Source organism: Lacerta agilis, chromosome 5 (genome assembly GCF_009819535.1).
Source record: "Lacerta agilis isolate rLacAgi1 chromosome 5, rLacAgi1.pri, whole genome shotgun sequence".
Lineage (NCBI taxonomy): Eukaryota > Metazoa > Chordata > Lepidosauria > Squamata > Lacertidae > Lacerta > Lacerta agilis.
In genome coordinates, this window is record NC_046316.1 from 58,833,854 (window position 1) to 58,854,776 (window position 20,923).

At 44.1% G+C, this 20,923-nt stretch overlaps 1 protein-coding gene across 1 annotated transcript in view; it reads right to left on the minus strand.

Moving 5' to 3' along the window:
* Positions 1-20,923, minus strand: part of DGKG (diacylglycerol kinase gamma) — a 177,095-nt gene that overhangs the window by 59,909 nt on the left and 96,263 nt on the right. Inside the window, 7 exon segments of the mRNA XM_033150090.1 lie at positions 132-206; positions 1,189-1,238; positions 5,156-5,326; positions 9,142-9,399; positions 10,746-10,808; positions 12,302-12,467; positions 18,046-18,066. Of these exon segments, the coding sequence (XP_033005981.1) occupies positions 132-206; positions 1,189-1,238; positions 5,156-5,326; positions 9,142-9,399; positions 10,746-10,808; positions 12,302-12,467; positions 18,046-18,066 (804 nt within the window).

Consider the following 20,923-nt stretch of genomic DNA (forward strand, 5'->3'; position numbering starts at 1 on the left):
CCTCAACCCAACAAACAAAAGTTATTCCATTGGTATGATATATAGCAGAACTTCAAGGGTGCAGCAAAGAGAGCCTCCATGACTTAATTCTGACCATGCTCAGCAGAGACTTGTATACGAATGAAACTCACCGGCCTCAGTTCTGTGGAGTCCCACTCAAGGTATTCTGCTACATGAACCATCTGATTGATAATACGATCCAGCTCCTGGTTTCAGAAATAAGACAAAAAGGAAGGTAGAGGGAGGAAATGTAGATGTGTGCACATCTTCAGCAGGGCTGGATAACCTGTGGTCCTCCAGATGTTGCCTGAACTTCTAATTCCCATCAGCTCCAGCCATTATGGCCAATGGACAGAGATGATGGTAGCTGCAGCCCAGCCATATCTGGAAGACCACCAGCTTCCCCACCCTGGATTTACATTAATGTAGTAATATGCATATGCTGACATTGCAAACATATATCACTACACAAGGAAGGCATTCTGTCTTTATGATGTAGCTATGTGGGTTCAGTTTCTCGTTCTTGGAGGCTGTGAGGATAATTCCACTGAAGAACTGGCTCAAGGGTAATATATAATACTATGTGTCGCACACAGAAAAATAGCAGGACTTGAATGTAATTTCTAGTAATAAATATGGGATCTCAAGCCAATACACTGTTAAGAAAATTAATAAGAGGAAGTCCAGCATATCTAAGCTTCATTAAAGGCCTTGACATCCTCAAAAGCTGTATCAAAGATGTGTTTGTGTGTGTGTGTGTGGCATCAGACTTGAGCAGGTCCTGGGCATCAAGCAGCTAAAGGTCCCCTTGGCATTTGCCATTGATGCCCTTCCTCCATTGGTGCTGATGACACTACCACCATCAATGGCCCCCTCTGTCTCACTCTTAAAAAGAGCAGTTGGATTTCCAATAATGCCTTGGAGCAAGGCTACATCTGAAAAACTGGGAAACAGGAATGGCTAAACTCAGTCATACTGCCGCTGTCACTAGATAAGCCTGCCAGGACCTATTGGCATAGGAATGGCTTATGAATGGCTTGCTGATTCCACACCTAGGAGCTTGACCCAGAGACCAATCAGATATCACAGATGCGCATATGATCCTCTGCACATGGGGAGGCCTCCAGACATTTAGAAAGACCTGTCCTCACCTTCTCAAGAGGAGTACTGCTTTGAGAGATGGCTTACCGAGCTGTCCAGGAGGCCATTGCCATCTGTGTCATAGAGGCGAAACATAACTGCAAGAGAACACAAATTAAGAGCAGGCATGTGGTGTGGGCCATGTATTTTGCTTTAAAAAAAAGGAAAAAAGGAAAGCAAATCCATAGACATATTTGGTAATGGCATGTTTAGCATCACGTCTAGTTTGGCCCTGGAAGGGAGGGAGGGTGGTGAGAAAGACCAGGCTGAGAGTTCCTTGCTGGAGTTGGCTGGAAATGAAACTGCAGCGCTTGGGAGTTGTCCAAGTTGCTTTCCAGGGGGATCTTTATGGGGCCAATGGACACTCCCCCCCAAGGCCAAAGATCTACACCTATCTTTTTAAAGAAAGCAAATGTTATTAAACCACACTAATTCTCCAGTGCCCAAGGGATTGGCTGGGTACCTCTCTTTCAGCTACGCTCTTCCTATTGGAGTAGCGCATTCGTTGATGTTGAGAGCCCTTCACTGCTCATTTCCCGTCAGCACCTAGACAGAAATATTTGCCCTGTGAAGTCATGTGCAAGCTTAGACAATGGGCCAGGGTTGAGTACAGTCAGGTTTTGGTTCTGGCATGACAAACAGAGGCCGTACTAAAAGATTTTATGATACACCAAACCCAACATGCACTTAAACAAGCGACACTATTCTACCTATTTTATATATCTTATGTTTTCTGAACATGCTCATCAGTGAACTTAATATAAGTAAGTGCACAGCTGGGGCAGTGCAAGCACCGACACTTGGCATCCTTAGGCAGTTGCCAGGGTGCCAACAGCCTGGTGGGAACAACTACGGATGCCGCTTTGATTTTATGTGTGTGATCAGGTGGAGGGGTCTAGCCACTATCACAATCCCCCCCCATTAAGGTTTGTGGGGTATTAAATGGCAACTAGACTCAGTAGGGCAGCATTGCTTGGAGTGCAGTGTGTGATGTTAAAAGGCCTAAAATTATTAGGAATAAGAACCTGGACTGTGCTTATTAGATGGCACCTTTATTTTAGTGTCCCCTCCTTGTTTACAACTACATGCAGACTGGCGTTCTTCCCTCCCCCTTTTTTGCCTACTGGGCTCGAGCAGCCCCTGCTTAGTCCCAAACACTATGGAATTCTGAGTCTGGATCAAGGAGCAGATATTCCATAAGCATTACACTGCGCTGCCAAGTAAGCTCAGCATAGTCCACTGATGGAGGATGGGACCTGTTATGTATTGAAGTTCTCACCCTAGGCCACTAGGGGTGTGTGTATATAGTTCATTCTGCTGCAGTTTTCACTCAGGTCCGCATATTCTAATGAGGGATTGAAAAAGGACGTTCAGGGATTGGTTAACTGCGGAAAGTTGTTACTGTTGCTTTGTAGCTGAGTTCTATATAAGCAGGCTGCTGAGGCCTTCAGCTCAGTTCTGTTCCAGCCTGAGAATAAACAAGAGCTGTTTGGAAATCACTGTGTCGTCTGCTGTGTCCACCCACGACTTAACAGGACCAATGAGCCCTTTGCCACTCAGACTTGGAGCCAGCCTTGGGCATCGTTAACAGCTGATTTAACGTGCAGGAAAAATAACAATAATAAGGAATGCCAAAATCAACCAACCAGCAAAACAGGGATTTAACTGGCAAAAAATTAACGTTCAATGTTTGCAACACCTATCTGGTCCTATCCTCATGACAATATTATTTCATCAGAGCTATCCTGCCTGCTGATCTCAGTGCTGCTTTGGGTACTGCGCTTTAATCCTCACTTATATTCCTGGTGTCATGTTGAGTTGTATCTATCTTTTGACCTCCACATTCTCCGTGTGCTATGACTCTGCAATTGCTTGACTTGCTCCATATAATGTCAAGTTTCAAATAATTTTTGTTAGGTGACCACTTGAAAGAAACTGACTGTGGGGCGTTTCTTTTATGAAAGCTTCGTGCAAAAATTCTTTGATAAACAGAGATGTCGTATCCTTCAGTACATGGTGTCTTTTAAGAACAATTAAAAAGCAGAAGAAAAACAAGCCGAGGGCACCAGAGGGCAGCCTTGCACAGTTTCCTGAAATGCTAACGTAACAGTGCCATAAATTATTTCCCATGGCTTTTGTAGAGAGTAATAAATAAGTAGCAGCTTGCCTTCCTCCTCCTCCTCCTCCTCATAGCACAATTTCTAGGTACCCTCTTTCATCTCTTGCTTTTCATTCAGATCATGATAACCAGCTCAATCCATGAAGCAAACCACACTTTTTGTGCAATACTTGAATTGTGCAGGTAATGAGATCAGATGAGCCACTTTCCCCTAGAAGAAACCTATTCAGTAGTTACAAAAAACAAAACAAAACGAAAAACAGAAACACCCCTCTTCTTAGACATGTAAGTATCCTTTTAAACAGGCAAGCTCTGTTACCAGGGTGCCTATTCAAATGTCTACATGTCAGTGATGCTCTTTTCCAGAGGCCAATTCCAACAACACATTTCCATTCCTGCTGTGACATTTTTAAAAGTTCCTGGGCATAATGTTATCCCTGGAGCGGGTTATCCACTTTATGATTCCCAAGCTGATCCTGTGAGGAGGCTCCTACAGTATTCTGCTTAGTAATATTTTCACAATTAACCTGCCCTTTGGTGCGCAAAATGACTCTGGGGTTTCTAATGGCAAATGAGTCACACAGTCAGCTTGGCACAAATTCAGAACCATCCAAGGGAGAAGGAAAAGGAAAACAGCCACGATAAGCTCCGTGGTTATGTGAGTCAGCTCTGCAAAGAGTTTGTATGGAAACTGATTGAGGAGCTTTCATCTCCCTCCATGTCAGATTGAATTCACTTCTTTTAACGGGAGCAATCAGTAATGCATGCGAAAGAGCTGGATTGTCCCCAAAGTTGGTTTTTTAAAAAATATTATTAAAAGGTCCCTTCCGAATCAAATTGGAAACGGCTTAAAATGTAAGAATTTGTGTGATGTTTCAGCTTTTTAAACACACACACACAACGTCTACTTAAGTTGGATAGGCCTAAAGCAGGAGTGGCTAACCAGGATCACCCACACTTTTCCATATACCATCCATCCAGAGAGCACAGCATATGCTCATATGCAGGCAGATATACACACACACCCAAATGGCATACCTAAGTAGCCCCAACCCTTGAGCTGGTGGTTCACCCCCTACGCTTGACTTAAGGGATCGCCAGGAGTTAGGCATTTTAGTTGTCCTTTTCTATCTGTTTCTGCTAACCAGGATAGAGGACCTGCAGGGTCCAGGAATTTTCAGACTCTATTCCTCTAAGAAGAAAAGTCTCTAAACAAAGACAAGGATCATGTTTTCTCCTGGAGACTGACATATTTTTTTTTTCTTTTAAAGGCAGTACTCCAAATTACAACAAGCAGGGTTCCGAGGGGATCTGGTCCTTTAACTTTTTGTGATGCTCTGTTAAGATACATTTTTAAAAGAAGTTTGTGGAGGTCATGAATCATCTAAGGTCACAGGAAATAATATGTGTGGGGCTTGTGGATTAGATTAAAGCCCCCTACATACATAGTATCTTTTATCCCATAATTTGAATAGAAGAAAAGGGTCCACCACCTCAGGTCTGTTTTTAAACTCTGAAGAAGGGACCCAAGAGAAGCAAATGCAGCATAAAAAATATGACCTAAGTTGATCTGGTCAACTAAGAGGTGCCATATGACCAACATATCTGCCTATGATGCTCTAGAGGAAATGGGCAGAGTATGTGTGGAAAGGGATGGAGGATTGTAACCTGGTGACAACACACACACACACACACACACACACACACACACACACACACACAATTGGCCTCTTGCTAGAACTTGAAGCTCAAAGCGATTATTACTTCCCCTGAAACCACAAACCCTCCCATTCCCCCCCATACCACACCACTGCCTCCAAGTGACCACAGCACAAAACAAGTCTTAAGACCTGATGCTGTGGTCACAGACACTCTTCCTGTCACCCAAGCACTTACACTCCAGCTTATCCTCAGCCCGTCCCCTTTCCAGCAGTGACAGGTAGCAGACAATGTCCTTCAGGTAGACTACCTGAGCCAGTGGGGCTGACAAATGCGGACTGGCTGTTTTCAGGGAGATGTGACTCTTTCGAAGGCTGAATGGTAATTTCTTCTCCAAGCTTCTGGAGCCTAAAGAGGGGGTCAAAAATAAGCACAGGTGTTTCAAAGCTCCAAAAGAGATGTTGGACAATGTGGTCAGGTAGACATTAAAAAGACAACAGCAACTAGGAGCCTTCTTTTGCTTGATCGGTGGCACAAGCACCTCAGGAAGGGCTTGCCAGCAGCACATCCTTATAGGTCTATTTTATCTCTAGCAGTCTGAACTAACTTGGGCAGCAACAGCAGAAGTGCAGCACAGCAATCCTTCCACCTAGGGGGAAACCTCCCCAAACCTTCCAGCTGGCTCCTTACTTTCAGGAAAGCTGCGCATAGCACTGCACTAAACTTTCATCACTCCCTAGTGGGTGGCTGAATGTAATGAGGCCATTTAGCTTCCTCCCCTTCCAGCTCTATGAATTGTTGCATGCCACCCCAATCTCCATGAGCGGTGTGGGATTCCAGGGGTTCCAGGTGCTTACTCAGGGTTTTGAGTTTCCTTTTGGGAACAAGGTACAGCAGAGGCTGTGACATCTTTATGAGATATGGCTTTATTTGCACATATATACTACTTGCACCTAGATGGAGGGATTGCAGAGCATTCACATCCTGTGAGGTTCTGCCTTCCCCCTTAAGAGCAGCACTGGATTCCAGAGACAGCAAAAAGCCGCCCTCTGTCTCTCTTTGTTCCAGGCTGTCATCCTCAGCTCCCTTGCAGTTCTGCCACTCCTTCTCCTGCTAACTGACTGCAAGGACCATCACTGGCCTTTGTCCCCTGCTAATGGCCACCTCATGAGAAGAGAAGACTCCTTGGAAAAGACCCTGATGTTGGGAAAGATGGAGGGCACAAGCAGAAGGGGACGACAGAGGAGGAGATGGTTGGACAGTGTTCTCGAAGCTACTAACATGAGTTTGGCCAAACTGCGGGAGGCAGTGGAAGACAGGAGTGCCTGGCGTGCTCTGGTCCATGGGGTCACAAAGAGTTGGACACGACTGAACGACTGAACAACAACAATGACCCATCCACCTAGCCCTACAAGCTGTCTTGGCCTGTTAGCATAACTAAATCCAGGGGGTTTCAGTGTTTGGCAAAGTTTAATCAACTTCTACTGAATTATAACGCATTTGCCATGCTGGCCACATGACCCGGAAGCTGTACGCCGGCTCCCTCGGTCAGTAAAGCGAGATGAGTGCCACAACTCCAGAGTTGTCCGCGACTAGACCTAATTGTCAGAGGTCCCTTTACCTTTACCTTTACCCCCCCCCCAAAAAAACCCCCCTCATAACAGTGTGTAAAGTTTTTGGAATGAACTCCAAGGAAGTGTGTCAATGCACCTAGAATCATAGAATCATAGAGTTGGAAGAGACCACAAGGGCCATCCAGTCCAACCCCCTGCCAAGCAGGAAACACCATCAAAGCATTCCTGACAGATGGCTGTCAAGCCTCCGCTTAAAGACCTCCGAAGAAGGAGACTCCACCACACTCCTTGGCAGCAAATTCCACTGTCGGACAGCTCTTACTGTCAGGAAGTTCTTCCTAATGTTTAGGTGGAATCTTCTTTCTTGTAGTTTGAATCCATTGCCCCATGTCCGCTTCTCTGGAGCAGCAGAAAACAACCTTTCACCCTCCTCTATATGACATCCTTTGATATATTTGAACATGGCTATCATATCACCCCTTAACCTTCTCTTCTCCAGGCTAAACATACCCAGCTCCCTAAGCCGTTCCTCATAAGGCATTGTTTCCAGGCCTTTGACCATTTTGGTTGCCCTCCTCTGGACACGTTCCAGCTTGTCAGTATCCTTCTTGAACTGTGGTGCCCAGAACTGGACACAGTATTCCAGGTGAGGTCTGACCAGAGCGGAATACAGTGGTACTATTACTTCCCTTGATCTAGATGCTATACTCCTATTGATGCAGCCCAGAATTGCATTGGCTTTTTTAGCTGCTGCATCACACTGTTGACTCATGTCAAGTTTATGGTCTACCAAGACTCCTAGATCCTTTTCACATGTACTGCTCTCAAGCCAGGTGTCACCCATCCTGTATTTGTGCCTTTCATTTTTTTTGCCCAAGTGTAGTACTTTACATTTATCCCTGTTAAAATTCATCTTGTTTGCTTTGGCCCAGTTCTCTAATCTGTTAAGGTCATTTTGAAATGTGATCCTGTCATCAGGGGTATTAGCCACCCCTCCCAATTTGGTGTCATCTGCAAACTTGATCAGGATGCTCTCAAACCCATCATCCAAGTCATTGATAAAGATGTTGAATAAGACTGGGCCCAAGACAGAACCCTGTGGCACCCCACTAGTCACCTCCTCCTTTTTTAACCTTTTGGAGGAAATGCCAAGCATGTCATGTCAAAGTTGTGTGTGTGTGTGTGTGTGTGTGGTGTGTTACTGTGTTTCTGTTTTACTCAGCTTGTGCTTTTAAAATTACTTTTGGAAGGTGGTTTTATGGGGTTTCATGTCCCATTGTATTTTATCCGTTGGCCTGGGAAATAAATGATTAAGATGATTAACATGCGAGCCAACTTTAAATATATGAAAAGCCATCACATGTAGATGATGGAGCAAATTTGGCTTTTGTTGTTGTTGTTGCTTCTGCTGCTCCACAGCAGTCTTCCCCAGCCTGGTGCTCCCCAAATGTTGTCAGCCACTGCCAGTACCGCCAGTGGTGCTCATATGAGTAAACCTCTTGCATAACATCCCAAATCAACACGTCTGCCAAGGTATATAAGGTATGAGGAGGTATATATATATGAGAATACAAATTCCTCTATATAACCTCTGAGAAGGAAGACCTAGGAAAAAAACAGTCAAATAGGGAAAGAGAAGTAGCTGGCTCAAGACTAGCAACTAAAAATTGATCAACAGGCAAATCATAAGGCAGTGTAGACATGCACATTTGATGTGAGCGCTGGCCTTTACGAAATGAGGAGATTCGCATCTTCTTCCACTTATGCTTCCCTGACATAAAAGAGTGGGTTGGAGGCAAAAGACACTCTGTGGCTTGCCCAACCTGGCTCCTATTGCCATGGTAAAAAAGATACTGGCTGACAGGATTTCAGCAGCCAAACAAGACTCTTTCCCCCGCCCCACCACAACATCTAAAGATGCTGCAGAATCCACTGTGCTTGAAATAGAAATGTGGCTTTGCAGCTGAGCTGAGGCAGCTGGTGACACCACCTCAGATAAATTAGCTTGTTGCAAATACACTCCAATGTTTGCAAAGGCAACAGTAATATGCTTCCCAGAGCGTCTCAGAGGAAACTCTCAGGAGTCCCTGACTACCACTGTGAAGCAGATGGATGTGGCTGGGCCTGTGGAGAGAGAATGCTGGAAGTAACATAGTTAAGTTATTGACCCAGTGAGAGAATTGCTTTTTGAAAAATCACTTTCTTGTCCTGATGCTGATGTGTTTGCTTCCCAAACTCTCACTGAGATCAAAAGCACTTCTGTTCAACTTCCATTTCAGGTTTCCTAACCAGACTTTGCTGACAGAACCAAACAGAGAACTCCAAGCTGTGGCTTTAGCCTGTGACAACTGTGGTCACACCCACACCATAAAAGCACACCTCACATCTATTAAAATACATGGCTCCCCCCTCTCTACCAAATCCTGGGAACTGTGGTTTACCCCTTGCAGAAATACAATTCCCATACACTTAACAATTCACAGTTCCCAGGGTTCTTTGGGGATAGTCACGTCTTTCAGATGTGTGTTAAATGCGACATAAATGTATGTTGCGGACCTGGCCTCTCTGCACAGCTATAGAGAGTTGAGGCTGGGAAATTGCAGGGTTCATACAAGGCCTCAGGAACCGAAGAACAAAGATGAGACTCACCTGGGGACTGTGGGCTGAGCAGAGAACCTGAGGAGAGCTTGGAGGACCCTGAGGAGTTTTGAGCCGAGGGGGTACCAGCAGTGGATTTCTGTGAAGACGACCTGGACCAGCTAGGTGAGGCATTCCCAAGGGCATTGGCATTGGCAGTTGGAGCAGGACTTAGAGATGCTGTTTGTGGCTCTGCCAGGTTTCCCTGGGAGCTTTTGGGTTCAGGTGTGTGCCTTCCTGTGGCAGTTAGGAGAGTTTTCCCATTGATCCCTATAAATTCAAACACAGCATGAAGTCAGAACTCTTTAATGGAATGTGTTATTCTGCGCACTCCAACTTGGAGCCTATTGGATGAGGACTGTCATTCAGTGTCCTGTGCAGATGGAGAAGTATCTCATGCACTGCTTGTGCCAGCTCAGTCCCCAGGAAGTTAGGCCTGGTCTGTTGAGTTCTCTCAGATTAGACACAAGGCTCATTTCTTCTCTGATCTGCTGTTTTACACTCATCTCCATCTCTGTTACCACTGGACTGGTGTTGTCACTGCATTTCATAGTGTTCTCAGCCAGAAAGAGAAACAACTCTCCCTACCTTGATCACATCCCACACTATGCATTTAAAACAGAATCAGGTTTTAGCCAGTTAATTATTATTCCCTTCAATAGGTCAGGAAAGGCCATAGCTGAACTATGAAGTCTAGCAAGCTATCAATATTAATTTCATCAGAGGAACCTGAGAAGAAAACAGAAACTGATTGTCTCTCAGGGAGCTCCTAAGCTGCTGTTTCCACAGAACTCCTTACACTTAATCTTATCACAGCTTGGTATTTCATAAAATGCATTTGAACAAGCTCCAGTTGTCTCTTTTACAATAACTATGCTGTCAGGATAAAAAGATTTATATTTGGAAATGTGCATTCGATGCAGATGAATCCTGAGGGTGGGGTGCCTCGGGAGGATTTTTTTTTTGCCTTGCCAGTGATAAAGCAGGATCTGTACAAGGTGGTACAAGTCACAGCAGGGGCCCATGAAACCCTTTGTGGCACACTTGTGATCCAGACATGAAAAAATGCTGCAGACAAGCATCTGGTGAAAGTAATGTCTCTAAGCTTATCATATTGTCAGGATGTGGGGATGGAAGAAGGAGACCAAATACAGGTCACACTTGTAACCAGAGGGTTTTTTTTTAAACCAACAACACATAAAGTGAATACATTTTAGTTCTTCCTATCCTAAAAGGTTCCTAACACAAAGCCGAATTTGTTTCCAATTTCACTTTCACAAGACGTGCTGATGGCCATCAATATGAACAGCTGTAAAAGGAGACTCAAGCTATCAGTGGCTACTACACACACACGATAGCTGTACATTACCTCCAGTCTCAGATTGAGCATGTCTCTGAATATCAGTTGCTGGGGGACAACAATGGGAGAGGACTGCTGCATTTGTTTCCTGTTTCTGGTTGGCCAACGTAGGAAAACAGTCGAGTAAATTAGAAAAGCCCAGATAGGCTTTTGTACTTATAAATCTCTGTACAATACCACTCTGTCCATTTATGGCTATGGAGGTCCTTGTTAAAAGGTGGAGCAGGGATTTCACAAAAGAGCTTATCGTAGATACCTGTAACAGGGGCGCAAGCAACTTCGGTCTGGATAGAGATGCCTGTATCAATGGACTTAGACTCTGAAAGCACGAGAGAAACGGAAAAAATAAACACACACTTTAACAATGTACACTCAGTAATGTTTATTGCAAGTTTGTAGTAAACAGCTTTCAACACTTTCTTCTTGGGAAATACATGAATACTTGGTTAGAATAGAAAGGGTTGTGTGTACATATTATTATGTCTCACCAATAATGCAAAGTACAAGTGGGGGGTGGGGATCAGAACCTAACCAAATCTGTGGGTGGCCTAACCTGAACCTTGGCCTGGAGGAGGTGGAATCCAATGAGGACTCAGTAGGCTCAGTGGCCACAGAATGCCAACTGGTTGTTGGAGGAGGATGGAAATGGTAAACCAGGGATAACAATGGGTGAAATTGAGTACCATATTTTTCAGTGTTTAAGACGCCCCCATGTATAAGATGACCCCTATTTTTGAGCCCCAAATTAAGAAATAAATATTGATAAATTTGTTAAATATTAAAAACACCAGTATATTTAGTACTATATATTTAAACATCAAATAGTGAGGCAAGCTGTGTAATGGCGGCTGGTCCTGTCAGCTCAGTGAAACTCCACTGTAGCTGTAGTTCCAGCTCTCCCGCCTTTTTTGCACTTTTGTCTCAGCATTTACAGTATATACCATATTGAGCAGATCCTGAAGCTGAGGCTCCAATACTTTGGCCACCTCATGAGAAGAGAAGACTCCCTGGAAAAGACCCTGATGTTGGGAAAGATGGAGAGCACAAGGAGAAGGGGACGACAGAGGACGAGATGGTTGGACAGTGTTCTTGAAGCTACTAATATGAGTCTGACCAAATTGCGGGAGGCAGTGGAAGACAGGAGTGCCTGGCGTGCTCTGGTCCATGGGGCCACAAAGAGTCAGACACGACTAAACAACAAACAACAACAACAACCACCGTATTGAGCGCCAGCAGATGCGAATGCTGATCAAGGAGCTGTGACTGCCAGAACTGCCTGAGTGAGTGCGTTTGGGGAATGGGGGAGTGGGTCTGGGTAGCCAGAAGGCGGCTGAGGGAACTGGATGGGACAATGTCTGGAGTAGGGGCTGCTGGGGGGGGGAGTACCAGACCAGGGTTTGTTGTGAGGCCAATAGTGAGAGGAGGCTGGGGGAAAAGAATATGGATGGCGGCATGTATTTATTTATATATTTGATTGCAACATTCCGTGTATAAGATGGCCCCCAATTTCAAACTGAAAAAAATTGGGGGGAAATATCGTCTTATGCATGGAAAAAATATGGTATTCTAAAAGAGACTGACTGGAAGAGAACTCCACACTTGCATTTTGTTGCAAGTCTCACTTTGTTCTTTCTAAATACAAATCTGCCACAGAAGACTTCTAAAAACACCTCAGCTTCATTTTCAGTTTTGACTGAACATGCAACACTCTTCTTAAAAACTTAAAAAATTACAAATGAATCAATAAATCAGCAAATGGCAGGTACCAGTGATGGTGTGTGAAGTAGACAAAGGAGAACGGATGTTGCTCACCAAGATTGCTGAGCTGTGTAATGCTGGAACTTTGTCGCTGGCTCTCTGGGGAATATTGGCAGATTTTTCGTTTGAAGGACATGAAGAGGTGCTGGCAGAGCTCCTCTGGAATATCCACCTCCAGATATGTTCTCATGAACAGCTGGAACCCCTCATAGTCAATTGGCTTCAGGGAAGAATGGAGTAAAGCAAAATAGAAAAGCCCTTTAGATTTGTTTAACTTCTCATTTTAAAAAGGGACTGTCTGTAGAAGTAGGATTCCTTCCAGACAATGCCACAATTAAAATCAACCACCAAGCTTTCAGGCTATTGCTAATGCATGTTACATAGTATACACCATGGTAACCTGTGATTAAAAAATTGTAAACAGGTAGCATTCAGTACCCATTGGAACAACATGGGAGCTCCACAAAACGGCATCAGGGAAAAATGAGTGAAAATCATTTTTAGGTCAGAGATGTCAGTCTCCTGTGGTCCATGGGTTATTTACCTTAGAAAGGAGAAGAAGGTTATCCCCTTGCTACTTTTAAAAAACGAACCAGTTGGTATGTTTAACTCTAGATTGCTCTTTTTAGCTTATCTTCAGCATTGGTCCATAGGTTGTTTAACATTTGCAGTTCAGATATTTAAATAAATGGACATATGCAGACATGTGCAGTTAGAGTAGATTTCACCAAAACAGAAAGAGAATGCCATTAGTTCCAGCTGCCTTTTTCCTTGATATTTGCTGAACAAGCCAATTCCTTCAAACACCCTCAAAGATGGCAGACTTGCTGGTCATAGCAAAGGTCAGATCAATAGTCCCTTGTATATTAGATAGAATAAAAAGGGAATAAAATCATTGTATTTCCCCCTTCCTTCCGTATGTACACAGTATAAAAGTATAAATAATGGAATTTAAAGACTAATTCTTTTTCTCCAAATAATTCGAGGGCACCCAGCCTTTAAAAGGTTTCCTTCCATCCATGATCTGACAGTACCACCAACCATTTGGGTTCCTTTCCAGGACCTCCATGCAGACACCTTCCTGAAATCCAGCAGTTTCTTCGTCCCCCTCATAATCTGCAATGGAGATGTAGATATCCTTAAGGTTATTGTGAATGAACTCAGAACCCAGCTGATCACTATCTGGTACTGTCTGATAACCAGCAACGGGAAACCAATTTGAATGAGGCTAACATCTCAGTGGCCAAGAACAGAAGAACAGAAGGAATGAAAACAAAGCCAACAGCTTGGAGAAGATAGAGAAGAAGGTCCAAGCACTCAACACCATCAGCCAGAGCAAGAGAGCAACACCTCCCATTCCCAGCAAACCACCTAGTGGCTTCTCTAAAACATCTGGGTCTGTCGAATTGCAGAATGGGGTTAGGCAACTAGCAGTGAGGCCACAGTCGGTGTTTGTCTCCCCACCACCCAAGGATAATACGGTAACTTGCCTTGTTCTCTGCGTAGAAATGAGTCTCTTACTGCCACAAACCACCTGAGGGCAGTACGCCGCAACTGTTCTTTGAGCGCTGCCCAATCTCAGATTAGTGATTCTAAGATAAAGCACACTGATTGGTTGGGTTCTGAGGGGTCTGAGACAAGTTCCTACGTACCTTCTGAGCGCAATGGAATCCCAGTGTCCACAGTCAGGCCCAAGCCCATTGAAAAATCCCAGTTCATTCACAATAACCTTAAGGATATCTACATCTCCATTGCAGATTATGAGGGGGATGAAGAAACTGCTGGATTTCAGGAAGGTGTCTGCATGGAAGTCCTGGAAAGGAACCCAAATGGTTGGTGGTACTGTCAGATCATGGATGGAAGGAAACCTTTTAAAGGCTGGGTGCCCTCGAATTATTTGGAGAAAAAGAATTAGTCTTTAAATTCCATTATTTATACTTTTATATACTGTGTACATACGGAAGGAAGGGGAAAATACAATGATTTTATTCCCTTTTTATTCTATCTAATATACAAAGGACTGTTGATCTGACCTTTGCTATGACCAGCAAGTCTGCCGTCTTTGAGGGTGTTTGAAGGAATTGGCTTGTTAAAGTAGATTTGGCAACTTTAAGCTACAGAGCAGGGTTTGAATGGCATTGCTCAAAAACAGCCAAACACAAACCAGAGAGTTGTCTCCCCCTCACACCAGGAACAGCCCATCATCCCTTGAGGGATGGCAGATGGATGCTTCCAGATCCATGGCATACAATTAAATTTAATGAAGGTTCAAAGTAAGCATGGGAGGGGCAGCAGCATTGATGGGATCCAGAAGCAAGTAAGGCAAAATAAAATACGTTTGTTGTGAGAGATCCATCATGGAGACCAGCTTGCAGCGCACATTTTGCAGTTGCAGCGTTCAGCTTTCAGAACTCTGGCAAAAATATTGTTAGGCAGAGAAAAGTCACATTTATATCCCAAGGCCTAATATGTGGAATAGCCACAGACTGCACAGCAGGAATTCATTTCTGAAACCAGGGTCCAAGAATAATTTTTGGTGACCTGATACAAACTTGTAACACACTCCCCCCTCCCCCATACACATCACGCTCCTATCCTATAAAATCTCATGAGCCATGAAAGATAAGTTACTGTATTAATTATTAAATTACATTTTCTGCATTTCTGAAATTACACCTTGTTTCTGAAAGATGCCCCCCCATCCCACTCCCCCTTTTGCTATTTTTGTTAAACACAATGTCAAGCCTGATGAATGTCAAGTCCTATGAAGTTTCTGACTATTTTGTATCTTTTTGGTTGGTCCTGATAACGGTATTATCCTCTTGATATATTTTGATTCTAATGGATGAAAACATTTTATAAATAGACTAGTTCAAGTTAAAGCTTTATTTTTCTGGCTCTTTTCATTAAAAAATCATGGATTAACTTCCTAAAGTCAATTTAACTTGGAAGTTTGAACTTGATAGACGAAGTCGCTGCGTGGCATTTACTCACATATAGTTGAGCCAGTAAATCCTGCCAGCAGCACTGGCTCCTACTGCCCCTGGGATCAGTATCCCTATTATATTGCTTTGTTCCTCCCACCAGCTGTACCCTCTCCTTCTCATGAACCAGGAACTCTGGGACTGGTAGTTCTTGAGGGAGCATGCCATATAAGGAAGCACGAATCTTTCTCTCAAGCAACAAGTTTTAACTGCATAAGCACACACACACACACACACACACACTATTCTAGAGAAGAACCTTGGCCAGCAACTCACTGCTGAAAATATTGCTTTTGCTGTTCTAATGTTATTTCTGAATAGCTCCAGCAAATCTCACAAGATATGGACAATAGGTACATAGATATAAAAGGAAATGTGCATTCATAACTATCCTCAAACATAAAAGTGGGATAGGAGAGCTGGAAAACAATTCACATCTGGCAACCAGTACAACCCTTTGCTTTCAGATAGCACATGAGTTGTTGTTGTTGTTGTTGTTGTTTAGTTGTTTAGTCGTGTCCGACTCTTCGTGACCCCATGGACCAGAGCACGCGAGGCACTTCTGTCTTCCACTGCCTCCTGCAGTTTGGTAAGACTCATGTTGGTAGCTTCGAGAACACTGTCCAACCCTCTTGTCCTCTGTCGTCCCCTTCTCCTTGTGCCCTCCATCTTTCCCAACATCAAGGTCTTTTCCAGGGAGTCTTCTCTTCTCATGAGGTAGCCAAAGTATTGGAGCCTCAGCTTCAGGATCTGTCCTTCCAGTGAGCACTCGTGGCTGATTTCCTTCAGAATGGATAGGTTTGATCTTCTTGCAGTCCATGGGACTCTCAAGAGTCTCCTCCAGCACCATAATTCAAAAGCATCAATTCTTCGGCGATCAGTCTTCTTTATGGTCCAGCTCTCACTTCCATACATTACTACTGGGAAAACCATAGCTTTAACTATGGACATGAGTCGACTATGGACATGAGTAGACAAGTCTAAAAAGCCTGGGACACCAATTTTCACAGCCTTCCAGCGGCTATGGTGGCTCATTTACCAGAAGTAATGTACGGTATTTAGCGTTAACACTGGAAGTGTATTCTTGATTCTGACCAAACTAAGTCTCCTAGAGCAAAATATACAACACATTAGAGGGCTTTGAAAATTTGTGTCCCAGGCTTTTAAGACCCATGTACGTGAGTGGCGCTGTGGGTTAAACCACAGAACCTAGGGCTTGCTGATCAGAAGGTTGGTGGTTCAAATCCCCGCGACGGGATGAGCTCCCGTTGCTTGGTCCCTGCTCGTGCCAACCTAGCAGTTTGAAAGCACGTCAAAATGCAAGTAGATAAATAGGTACCACTCCAGCGGGAAGGTAAACAGCCTTTGTGCGCTGCTCTGGTTCGCCAGAAGTGGCTTAGTCATGCTGGCCACATGACCCAGAAGCTGTACGCCGGCTCCCTCGGCCAATAAAGCGAGATGGGCGCCGCAACCCCAGAGTCTCCTGCGACTGGACCTAATGGTCAGGGGTCCCTTTACCTTTACTATCTGAAACCAAAGGGGCTCATTGGTTGCCACATGTGAAATATATTGGCAGTATTTTCAGCTTTCCTACTTTCCCCACCCCATCAACAAGGCTTGCAAGGTTTGGGATTAGGGCCCCCTCGATCTCTGGATGCTCATAAAATGTATCCTCTTCCCCACATCTTGGGCCCTGTGTAATCCCAACTACCCCAACACACCAGAGATAGAAACACATCAGATTGTAAACACACACACAGCGGCACATTATATGCAGCAGGAATGCATTGAGCTCTGTTTGAAGCTTTTCACATAACATATATATGCCAGATATATAACAGATACTGTATATCTAACGAAGCCTTCCCAAGCCTGGGGCCCTCCAGATGTTTTCAACTAGAAGTCCCATCAGCCTCATGATGCTAGGGCTGATGGGAGTTGTAGTCCAGGTAGGAGAAAGCTAATCTAAAAGTACACAGAGGAACTGCAAAATGACATATAGCGCTAATATAAAAATAGAAAGCTCTCTCCCCCTCACACTGAAGCATAGGTGCAGGAGAACATGCTACACAGGAAAAGGCAGAGGTGCACTTTTCACACACATTGGAAGCAGAGGCGCATACTGGACTATAAGCTTATGTGGGGTGGCAGCAGTGACACCTAAATAGGAAATGCAGCTAAAGCTCTTCAGGGTGGAATCTACAAACGTATTTTTAAAACGTTCTGAAAATGCTTCTTATTTTTAAGCGTTTTAAAAAATATATTGCATTTTCCATAGGGCTCACCATCGCCATCTAGTGTCGCATTGTATATTGCACTTAAAACACACTTAAAACGCTTTATTTGCAGCTGTATAGCTGAGTCCCAGGAGTTTACACCGCGACAGTGGGTGGCATGCTTAGCACAAGCAGCCCTTCCTATGGCACAATGGGTCAATGTGTCCGACTGCTAAGCAGAAGGTAGGTGGTTCAAGGCCACACAGGGATGGCTGTGGGCAGGATTCCTGCATTGCAGGGGCTTGGACTAGATGATACTCAGAGGATGAAGATGATGTGAGAATTAGGACATTAGGACATCGGTTCACTATTCTGACATTTTTCTGTATGTTTAAGTCCTCTCAACACTGACTCCTTAAGGATACAGAAGCAGCACTGAGGTTTTCTGATTTTTGTAGAATACTGATTGAAACTGCAAGTCACAACTCTGATCCTATTTCTTTTTTTTGGGGGGGGGGTCAGTTTAAGCAGAAGCAAACATGCAAGGCAACATGTAAACACCACATGTGATAGCTAGAGTATGGAAAGCAAGTCTTACTTGGTTCAGAGTGTCTTGTTTCTGAGGAAAGGAAGAGCAGAAAAAAGACAAAGCAAAGTTCAGTGAAGAAGGACTGAAGAGCAGGAGGAACAGAAACAGCTATTCTGCTGGACAGAGGCAAACCAAACTTTCAGGATGGTATGTGCTACAGTCCTTCCCACGACTGTACCATTTCAGAACACGCTTGGGGAAAATCTGTAGTTTTAAAAAACTTTGCATTTTAAAAGCATGCCCTTGTCAAAATTTCCCAGCAGATGGAACTGTTTACATGCTAGAGAAAAGGCTTGTGAAAATTTTATCCGAGAAATGTAAATTTTTCACATAAGAGAACAGGCAGAGTTTTTGCAAGAACTATTTAAAGGATTAAATGAAAGATTGGTTCATTCATTTATTGTTTTTATTTCTTGTCCTTGTATTTGGAACTTCCTCCAAGAAGTACAGGGCAGTTATCACAAAGTTATCATTTTATTCTCACAACAATCCTGGGAGATTGGTTGGGCTAAGTGAGCACAATGCCCAAGGCCATTTACAACATAATCTTGCGTGTTTACTCAGAAAGACGTTCCATTGTGTTCAGAGGGGCTCATTTCCAGCAAAGCGTCTTGAGGATTGCAACCTAAGGGAACTTAGCAGATCAGAACTTTATGGTTTAAATCCCTCTGGGTCCTATTCTACACTGTGCAATAACAGATGCTGGAGATAACTGAAAAAGTGCATTCTTGGTAATGTTACCTTCAATAAGGAATACAACACCTATGCTTTTAATCATGATGGTTGCTAGAATGTTTCTGCATTGTGGGCTTCTAATAGGCATCTGGTTGGTCACTGTAGAATATAGGGGCCTTCAGTCTTAACCAGCAGGGCTCCTCTTATGTTCTTATGGCTAGATGAAATGCTCAATACTAATCTGCAGCTATTGTGCAGGGTGTGTATATCCCACACCCTACTGAACCCTAAGACCAGGGATAGACAACAAGGGACTCTCCAGATGCTTAGGATGACAACACCACTCACCACAACCACCTCATTGGTTATCGGAGGGCTAATAATAATAATAATAATAATATATACACCCCAGCCACTCTGGGCGGCTCCCAACAGAATATTAAAAACACGATAAAACATCAAACATTAAAAACTTCCCCAAACAGGGTTGCCTTCAGATGTCTTCTAAAAGTCAGATTCCTTGACATCTGATGGGAGAGTGTTCCACAGGGTGGGCGGCACTACCGAGAAGGCCCTCTGCCCGGTTCCCTGTAGCTTCACTTCTCGTAGTGAGGGAACCACCAGAAGGCCCTCAGCACTGGACCTCAGTGTCTGGGCTGAACGATGGGGGTGGAGATGCTGGTATACTGGGCCGAGGTATACTGAGCCGAGGCCATTTAGGGAGCTGCAGTCCACAACATCTGGAAATTATCATATTGGCCACCCCTGCCTTAGACTCTCTTTCTTGACCCCTCTCAGACAGGCTGACTCAGATGGAGAGAAAGGGAATGGCAATCACATACGAGTCATGCCTACCTTTCTCCTCATCTCTGGACTTGCTCTAAAAGAAGGTTAGACTGCAGGTATCCAGGCAGGTGGGTTAGTCTGTATTCTGCTTGGCCTTTGTCATTGCTTTTAGTATTCCAGCTCCCAAATAGTTATACTTGTATTAGTAGGCTGCTCTGTTGCTTGGTTTTTAATCTGGTTTTAAACTTTTTTAAGTCATCTCAAAGGCGTTTGGGTGGAAAACTGACCAATAAATACAAACCTGGTAGATTTTTATTTTATTTTGGAAACATAGCGCCAGACCTGAGCACGTCAACATTTAAGGCTCTTTAAAGAAAAAGAAGTGGACAGCCCACCTGAAATGTGGGAGAAACTGAGGAGCAAACGGTTTAAAGGTACTTAAAGAAATTTATCTGGAGGCTGTTATGTGTATCATTAGAGGACATACGGTTGAGAGGGGAGGAGGAGGAGGCAGGTTCACTGTTAGATCAGAAAACCTCCCACCCACTCCTGCTTCTAGACACATCTGTACAGATCTTTGATTTCTGCTCACAGCTATTGCTATGTTGCCATCGCTACAGGCAAACGGCTGTCTGAGGCAATGACGGGATATCCCCTCAAAGAGCAGGGAATAACAACTCCTCTCTGGCTTTTCCCATGTGAGGTAGGAAGCGGGGCGGCTGCAGTGGTATAATTTGGAGCAGGGGGTTATCGCAACAACCCCCTCTCAATATGTTATTACTGCAGGGATAAAATAGTAGGAGTACCATTAAACAAATAAAAGCTGAAAGACACAAAAGGACTGTAGGAAAATACCCCCCCACCCCACCCCACTCCTTTATGGGCAGCTTCCTCCGCACCCTCTGCTGGAAAGCAACTCTGTTCTTTAAAGAGGTTTTAAAAGGCAATTAGTCATTAAACCCAACGGCAAATGCAGTAATTTCTCAGAGCGGGTAATAATGAATTATACCTACACTGGCTGCTTTGTGCAATGGAAATCTCAGTAATATCTCCTGCCGTGGGACACAAACCACAGCAATGTGCTCTCAGTAGAAAGCGGTGCGACCCACTTACAGCCACCCACAAGACAGCACTTGTCCTGTTCCCTCCTAAGTACCTAACAAGCACTCTTCCTAAGAGGGAGCACAATTGCAATTCCTGCCATTTCTTTTGTTGGCTTGTCCTTGTAATTACTTTGCGTGTCAAGAATTCCCTCACAAGCTCTTTGTGCCCGTTTCTTATTTAATTTCATTTGATATTCTAAGGCTTTGGAGCCTTTTGTGTTCTTCTTGAATAGCACCACAGCTATTTCCTTCTCTTACGTGGAAGTGGGGACAACCCACTTTTATTGTTCTTACTAATCTGCTTTTCCTAGGAGAGAGAAGAT